The sequence below is a fragment of the Ostrinia nubilalis genome, chromosome 25, assembly GCF_963855985.1.
Source record: "Ostrinia nubilalis chromosome 25, ilOstNubi1.1, whole genome shotgun sequence".
In the NCBI taxonomy this organism is placed as follows: Eukaryota; Metazoa; Arthropoda; class Insecta; order Lepidoptera; family Crambidae; genus Ostrinia; species Ostrinia nubilalis.
The window spans coordinates 8,770,979-8,779,738 of record NC_087112.1 but is presented as its reverse complement, the minus strand read 5'-3'; the positions used below and the strand labels follow the sequence as shown (position 1 = coordinate 8,779,738).

Genomic DNA, 8,760 nt, shown 5'->3' with positions numbered 1-8,760 from the left:
GATATGATAATGCCCTAAGCACCGTCCAAGAAAATGAAAAGAAATTGGCCTCCTTAATTAAACAGAATATCTTAATAACCACTTCCACCTTAATAGCTCAGAATAAGACCTTAGAGAAAATCAGAATTAACGAAGCCAGTTTCCAAATAGCTATTGACAAGCTCATCGCGAACCTAAATAATCTAACTACCGCATCACAAGAGATAGCCATCTCATCTGAACTCAATACAGCCTTTAACATATTAGACTCCGCGATCCTAACAATGTCCTTCCGGCTGGAAGACATTACAAACTCTATCCTCTTTTGCAGTCAAAACGTTTTACACCCATCAGTTATAACACCGCCAAAATTGTATCACGAGCTTGCCAAGAGCTATAGACATTTTCCCAACAATTTAAGATTACCTGTAAGTTTAGATTTAGAATTTATTCACGCCATAATTAGCGCGTCAAAATTGTCTTGTTACTATTTTAGAAGTAAAATAATGTTTATATTACATATAACCCTGGTGACCCCGGAAACCTATTCTTTATATAACAACGTTCCACTACCGACACCTCATGATGTCGGAACAGTGAAATCATATGCCACTATTATACCTAGCACTAAGTATATAGCAATGACCAAGGATAAATCCCGGTACTGCACCCTGGACAGCTTAACCGACTGCAGAGTGATAAGTTCTGAAACATACATTTGTGATATAATGAACACATACACACCCAGTGCCCGTATAACGTGTGAAAGTGAAGTGTTAACGAAAGTATTAAGCGGACCCCCAATACAGTGCGAAACAAAGGTACTTAATGGAAACATAGATGTTTGGATTCCATTGTTGCGTAATCATTGGATTTATGTTCAATCCAATCCATCAAAATTATTCATAGACTGTATTAACCTAGAAATAACTGTTTTAAACATAGCAGGTACAGGAATACTAAACATACCCAGTAATTGCACAGCATATTGTAAAGATACAAAACTCATTCCTAAATACAACATTTTAAATGTAACTATACATATAGAACAACCCACTTTTAATATTGCCCAGGATGTATGTTGCAACATAAATATAACAGATAAATTGTTAAAATTAAATAACAATAAAATTGAAAATTTTGATTTAGAGTACCTTAGAAATTATAAACAGTATTCAAGCTTTATTGTAAACAAAACAGAAGAAATTATCAATCAACCACATTTTATAAAATATAACACACATTATTCAATATTTACCATAGTCATACTCGCCATTGTTATATGTTTTATAGTTTTTAAGATCTTTATTTTTGTGAAAACCCGCCGCAGCATCCTAAACTCATTAAAAACAAGAAAAAACGTAGAATTACAAGAAATTAATGATATTGCTTTAGAAACCCTCACTGAGGTAACACCCAAGGAAGCAACCTCAAAACAGGTTAGCTCTCCCAGATTGAGGGAAATAGTTTAAAATAAATTTTCTTAAACTTCGGGTTCTATTCCCGAAGTTTCTTTTTCCCCGGGGGCTGTTATACCCGGTCTTTGTATAGAATAAGGCTGACCCGCCGCTGTCGCGCCGAGTCAGCGTTTCTAAACTACGGGAGCGCCAGAGACCCCACTGTAAAGTTTAGTTCGGTTTGAGAGCTTGCTGCAACGGGTTGTCTTTAAAATTAATGTTTAAAAAGTGAATAAACTTCAAATACTTAACAAACTGTTTTTTAAAACTCCAATCTCGAGACCTCGTACAACAGTACCAAACTAAAGATGGTAGGCTAATAAACTAAAAAATACTTTAGTAAAAGTATCACTATTTCAGAGTCAATATTTCTCAAGACGAATAAGAAAATTATCTGCTCATTGGTACACACAGCAGCATGAGCTCAAAATTGGGGATTAAAAAACATGAAAAAATCGTACCTGAAATTTTAATGGTGATACTTTTTTATAGATGGGTCATCCATTAGTCTGTCATCTCCTTAAGTTCGGAATGTTCTTTTCGGGACATCCTGTATATTGTTACGAGTCTGCGGAATACAACATTATTTTAAACTTTTTTTTCGTGTTCTTTTAATAAATATTTAACAATAAAATAAAAGGTATCTATCACGTGTTTTCAAGGTGTTTGTGACATAAATAAGCATATTAAGCACGTCATGCTAAGAAACGTCACTATCATTAAAACGTGTGAAGATGGATGTTTCGCTTAATTATTTGGTTTGGATCATTGATCTTTGTTGCAAATACATTAGACCAGCGGTTCCCGAATAGTGGTCCGCGGAACCCTGGGGTTCCGTGGAAAGGCCGCAAGGGTTCCGTAAAAAATATTATCCCACGTTTCGTGACCGACGTTGTTCGCTCGCACCGACTTGTTTACGCACAAGGGAGGGACAGGGCGTGCGGGCGGAGTAGTACGGGGGTTCCGCTAGGAAAAGTATAATCAATTAGGGTTCCTTGGCAAAAAAAATTGGGAAACCCTGCATTAGACAGTCGTTAAAATAACTTATTACAGTCTTTAATCACTAAGTTTCCCTACGAATTAAATTTATTCAGTCAAATTAACGTCTAATTACGTTAACTCACGCCCAACAATGTGCTTTCTTTTTCACAAATACTTTTTGGTTCACCTTTCAATCTACTTTCTATTTCTGATAAAGTCTTGTCTTTAGTTTCTGGCAAAATGAAAAATAATAAAACTAAACATATAGTCAAAGAACATCCGTAAATAAAATACGCGCCTTCTACACCTAAACTTTCCATCAAAACTGGTGTTAGCTTCAGTGTTGTACCGTACGAAGCTGTAAACACAATCCCACTGAAAAAAGAACCAAAACCTTTCAAATCCAAAGGGAATATCTCCCCAAATATCACAAATCCTACCGGACTCACTCCCATGTGTACTACAATATTCACAAACAAAATCAAACACGGCCCGACCCATAGAGAAATATTGAAGTCATAAGTGTTTTTCAAAAATAACACCAAACTTATTACAATAAGCGTGAGAACAGTCAAAGGACCAAATGTGAAAAGGAGCCTTCTCCTCGGGCAAAATTTAATAACTAGACTGGATAACAGCAAAGCTATAATAACTAGAGAATCTGATAATATAGAGAAATACACTCCAGTCGTTTTGCTGCCTGTTAAACTCGTCATGATCTGAACTATGTATGCTTTCAAAAAGTTACGGCCACTCAAATCAATTGCTACAGTCAAAATGGCGACTATCAACAACGCTCTCCGGAAATCACGCCTTGATAACAGATGCAACCATTTTCCGATGGTTCGTTGATCGTATTTTTCTTGTTCTATCCTTGTTCGTTGCGAAGATATCAAATCCTTCAGTTCTTGATTCCTTTTCGTCCCATTGAGCCAGTGGAAAGACTTCTCGCATTTGTCGAAACGTCCCCTCATGGCTAAGAAGAAGGGCGACTCTGGCCAGAAGCATGTGAGTATTGTTGCCAACATGGGTGGTATAATGGCGATTGCTGCGACATCTCTCCAAGTGAAGGAAAGAGCCATGGCATGGCAGAATAGCGTTCCAGCTGATAGGGAAGCTTTCTGGAATGCTGTATAGTAACCTCTGCGATCAGGGTCCGAATATTCTCCGATGAGAATGACATTGATATAAATGCCTCCCATGGAAATGCCTTGTATGAATCTGGCGGCGTATAATGCTGGTAAAGAGGTTGCATAGTAAAATATGATCCAGCCAATGCCCATTATTAAATTCTTGAGGATATTCGTCCATTTCCGTCCAGCAGTCTGCAGTAATGGTGAGAGGACGAAGAAACCGAGAACTCCAGCCATTCCAACGATTGATGCTGAAAAAGGCAACAAACATGTTCACATAAGCTGATTTTCATTACCTGATAGATGGATGGATTGATGCATTAGATATTACTGAGTAAAATATACAATGACGGAACCCTCAGGCCTTTATGTCACGAGTGACTCCTGAGCAAGGCCACGCAAAGCTGCTCAGCGTTTCTATCACGACTCACGAGCAAGATATCCCGTATTGGAACCGAGTACAGATCGTTTCATCCACGAAGACGCGCCCCACCAATTTTTGGTTGAGGGAAGCGCGGGGTGCAGAGAGTTTGATTCGAGCAATCCGAGCGTCATTATTGTAGTGTGCGTGTACACTTATGAATAATTTAGCGTGTACCGATAACACTCAAACATTAGCGGAAGAATGGTGGGGCGCTTCTTCGTGGATGAAACGATCTACATCCCGTATTGGAACCGAGTAGTGATAATAAAGAACTGCCTTACTGTTTTATGCTGCTGTATATCTTTAGTGAAACAAACTTACCAAGCCAAGATGCATCACTGGACGTAGCCTTGATGTCGCTATCCGGGTCCACGATCGCAGGATTCAGGATGGCTGGAAAGCCCAGCATGATGCCGATGCCCACTGACTGCACGCATACTGTGAAGGTGACGAACGCCTGGAAGTCATCACCAAATAATGTTCATCATTATCATCACCAAAGACTCCACTACACTTCCTTATTTATCAAATCTGTCAAGCTGTAGGTCCTGGCTAAGTGGCTACAAAGGAGCTGCAGCAGTAGGAACGAGAGGTGGGAATAGTCCCGTGTTTTCCTCATTTATCAGAGGCAAAAGGAATTATGAATATTCACTTTTTCTTAAACTTAGTATTCCAAAAACAATGGATAACCCAGTCTTATCGATTTCGATAGTCTTCTTCAATAGGGATGTTTCCTGGGTAAAAAAGCAAGAGTTTTAATTAAGTCCGTCAGTTAGCTTATCAAAAACTTCTCGACACGTATTTTTCCCCTTTTAAAACTAATGAAAATGTAAAGAGATAAAGCGTGCCAAAGTTCTAAAGAAAAGGCCCGTGACGTCAGTGAGTGCGTAAAAGTGCAGCACTTTGTGACGTCGCGCGGAACTTCAACGCACTATAACTTTGTAATTATTTGTTTGATTGACAATTAAAAATATACGTGTCGAATATTGTTTTATACTAAAATTGACGGACTAAAAAAATTGTTTTAGGAAACTAGCCTAAGAATCTAGACAAAATAACTAATTATACCGGTGAGTCGCACGACGTACAACGTCTCTGATAAATAAAATAATACATTGGACACGAAGAAGCCGCACACTGATAAACATTAACAAATATAAGAACACATCAATAAATAAACAATAATAATATGACCAACCTGTCTTAAAAAGTAAATGTGATCACTGCGAGCCATTTTTGGCATTTTCACGTTAACGTACCACAGCAGTGCTTATCTGTTTTGAAGTCGTTCAACCGTAAAAAGTCAGCTGTAAAATTAGCACGCTACCACATTAAATTACCATTAATTACTTACACACAATCATTTAAAACTAGCGACCCGCCCCGGTTTTGCATGGGTGCAATGTAAAAAACCTTCATAATTTAATAACTCAGCTATTACAGGCCACGTACCTAAAGACTAAAGTCTACAACCAATGTGTGTTACCAGTGATAACTTATGATTCGGAAACGTGGCCTCTCACTATAGGCCTTATACATAAGCTCAAAGTTGCACAGCGTGCTATGGAGAGGGCTGTGCTGTGTTTCTTTACGAGATCAAATCAGAAATGAGGAGAACGGTAAACGAACTAAAATGGCTGACATAGCCCGACGGATTAGCAAGCTGAAGTGGTAATGGGCAGGGCACATACTATGCAGAACTGGGGCAGCAAGGTTCTGGAGTGGACGTCGCGTAACGGAAAACGCAGCGTGGAACGTCCACCCACAAGGTGGACCGACGACCTCATAAAGGTAGCAGGAAAGCGCTCGGGAGATGTGGAAATCATCAATCATCCTTATGTTCAGCAGTGGCGACCTGTGGCTGAAATGATGATGATGATGATCTTAACTATCATACAAATTAGGTACAGCCCCTATTTCACGCCCTAAGAATTTATTTTTGCGACGTACTTAATCCTTCAAGCTCCGCGAATCTAGACACAATAGATAATCAATTGTTATGACATTAATTAATGCCGTCTGGGACTCAATCGGTAATGCAGATTTTTTGCACCGCCTTACTCTTTCTGCATGACCCGTGGTTGACTGGCAGAGAATGCCATCCGGCACAGTGCATTGTTAGTATGTATACTGAAGTTTAAATAAATAAATAAATAAATGTCTAAGCCTAAGCCTTTCCATTTAGGTTTAGCAATCTAGACATTAAAAGGTAACAGACAGATCTTTTCGAACTTAATATTAGTTGGTTTCAATTAAATATTTTCAGGGTTTTCGCTGAAAAACGTTAAAACGTGATGATAATACACAGTTGGTGAGTCTTAAATAGCTATTAACAGCAGAACTAATTGTTTTTCTCACTGAGACAATAACTTTTACAACGTTTATAAATCTTTTATTTTAACAACATTTATTATTGAACATAGACCTTGAAGTACGCAATTTTGGTGTCTATTGTGTTGTGTATCAGTCAGTTGTTTGTGAATTTTATGTAAATATGCAAAACAATAAGTTTCTTAATAAAATGAGAGGTAACTTTAGATTCCGTAATTTTCCACTTACTTATTTGAAAATTTATTAAGTAGGTAGATTAACGCCCGTATTCACAAACATTACCTACTATTACTTATGAGGTCTCAAATTCTAAAAGTAAAAGACAAAAATCAAATTCATACATAAAAATGATCCCAAACTTATTATAGCTTGCCCTACCATCACTTCGGAACAACATAATTAGGCTGGAGCTGAGATGGGGCGGAATAAATTCTTGTCAAACCTTATAATCATCATCATCATCATTTCAGCCACAGGACGTCCACTGCTGAACATAGGCCTCCCCCAATGATCCTTAGCCTTTGTTTCAACATTAATAAATAGAGCTTAAATTAATTGATCTCATAATACATTCTATAACTTTGTTCTCTCAGTCACAAGTACCCGCAGAACGCTCGCGTTGCCAAGAACACAAGTACCCACAAGTTGTAACGATCACGTAACAGTAACAAGCTAACCCTCAACGGCATAATATCTTCAAAAGCGATAACACAATTTTTAGTTCCCGTCTCGTGGGCCGAACTGGTCAAAGTCCATTCCGGTAACGCCATTTTCCAATTGCACCGGGCAACTTCGATATTGGTTATTAGAAGTTTGCGCGGGTAAACTCGGAGCCATTTTTAGGGTCGTGGGTATGACGGCTTTTTACGTGACCTTTGTCGTGCGGTTTGAGAATAGGCGTCAGATTTTGTGTAGACTCTACATTCGCGAGATTATTAAGGACAATATACTTAGGTACATAGTCGCAAAAAAATAATATGATTGTAAGTATAAAGGGTGAAAGTATGTGTGGGGTATCCATTATTTCTTAGGTTTAATATCTTATCCTTTTGATTTGATAACATTATTTTATTTGTTATCAAATCAAAAAGTCTAAAGGCCTCTTTCACGATCTCCGAGTAAAGTTCTAAGTAGGTAGTTACTTACTTCCTGATTAACGCCCGTATTCACAAACACTACTATGAGGTCTCACAGTGCGAGTGGACGCGCAGGGTGACACACGAACCAATCACAGAGCTCTATTCAACGCTGTGCGTACGATTTGCTGGTTCACTTAAAATACTTAAAACCTAAATTATAATTTGTGTGACAGAAGACCGAAATCCAAGTGAAACCGTAGGCAAAACTAATTAATAAGGACAACGTAGACAAAAAGCCAGACATTGAAAAAACTACTCAACAAAACCACAGAGGTTGTTAAAAATTCAGACCTCGCGCGTATCAATTATACAGTTTGAAACTTTCGCTAAACACATTACACCCCCTTTTTGCAGGGTGGGTAGTTACAACTTCAGGCTTAATAAAAACAAAAACATACGGGGCTTTTTGGAAGGGAGTATTGGTAAAAAATATCATGTTTTCGATTTCCAAATTTTTAGGTAATACTTAGGTAAGTAAGAAGGTAAGTTTAGAATGGAATTTGTTGGAAGTATACTAATAAAAGAGGGAATTATTTCAATTTAAACGGTTTATTGACGTCCACACGGACGGACGGACAGAGAATACAGAGTTAGCATCATAGACAAAAGTATTAACTTTTTAACTATGGCAAAGGGCGGTGTTTATTTAAATCCTACATCCTCCCTTAAACACAAACCCATTTGCGATACACAGTATTCTAATTTTGCATGCGTCGTTGCCTTGGTAAGTGCATCTGCAACCATCATGTTGGTTTGTACATAGCGAACATCAATCACTCCACTTAGTACCTTGTCTCGGACAAAATGGTGCCTCACGTCAATGTGTTTTGTTCTGGCATGATATCCATCGGTACCTGCAAGCTTGATTGAGCTCTGGTTATCGCTATAAATAACCATCGGTTCACTCTTCAACTGTGGCCAAAATGTTTCTTGAAGTTGTCTCAGCCACAAAGCTTCTTGTATACACGATGACAGCGACATGTACTCCGCTTCAGTTGTAGACAACGCTACAGTAGGTTGCCGCCTCGAGTTCCAGCTAATCATTCCTCCCTGAAACAAGAATGTGTAACCTGTGCAAGAGCGCCGATCATCTTCTGAGCTGGCCCAGTCTGAGTCACAGTAGCCATGCGTCATTGTCTCCTCTGGATTCTTCTTATAACTCAGTTTGAAGTCTTGAGTACCCTTCAAATAACGCATCACTCGTTTCAAAGCAGCCCAGTGTTGCTGTTGAGGTTTGGTGTTGTACTTACTCAACATATTGATCACAAAACTAATATCGGGCCTAGTGACCTGTGAAATGTATAATAAACATCCAA

At 38.5% G+C, this 8,760-nt stretch overlaps 2 protein-coding genes across 2 annotated transcripts; both read right to left on the bottom strand.

Moving 5' to 3' along the window:
• Positions 1-1,877: 1,877 nt before the first annotated feature.
• LOC135084224 (facilitated trehalose transporter Tret1-like) lies at positions 1,878-5,259 on the bottom strand. Its single transcript, XM_063978959.1, has 3 exons — positions 5,173-5,259; positions 4,296-4,431; positions 1,878-3,801 (listed from the first exon to the last, which is right to left on the bottom strand). The coding sequence occupies exons 1-3, from the start codon at positions 5,215-5,217 to the stop codon at positions 2,552-2,554; spliced, it is 1,431 nt and encodes a 476-aa protein (XP_063835029.1). The 5' UTR covers positions 5,218-5,259; the 3' UTR covers positions 1,878-2,551.
• A 1,338-nt stretch (positions 5,260-6,597) lies between these two features.
• Positions 6,598-8,701, bottom strand: LOC135084103 (uncharacterized). The gene is made up of 2 exons (XM_063978848.1): positions 8,299-8,701; positions 6,598-6,614 (listed from the first exon to the last, which is right to left on the bottom strand). Exons 1-2 carry the CDS (start codon positions 8,699-8,701, stop codon positions 6,598-6,600), a joined length of 420 nt encoding a protein of 139 aa, XP_063834918.1.
• Positions 8,702-8,760: the final 59 nt, after the last annotated feature.

Bases quoted from the DNA above. Each gene is read 5' to 3' on its own strand.
- LOC135084224 (XM_063978959.1), bottom strand. From the start codon at position 5,217: ATGCCAAAAATGGCTCGCAGTGATCACATTTACTTTTTAAGACAG. The intron at 4,432-5,172 runs GTTGGTCATATT...GATGACTTCCAG, and splicing joins ACATTTACTTTTTAAGACAG to GCGTTCGTCACCTTCACAGT. The intron at 3,802-4,295 runs GTAAGTTTGTTT...TGCCTTTTTCAG, and splicing joins CAGTGATGCATCTTGGCTTG to CATCAATCGTTGGAATGGCT.
- LOC135084103 (XM_063978848.1), bottom strand. From the start codon at position 8,701: ATGTTGAGTAAGTACAACACCAAACCTCAACAGCAACACTGGGCTGCT.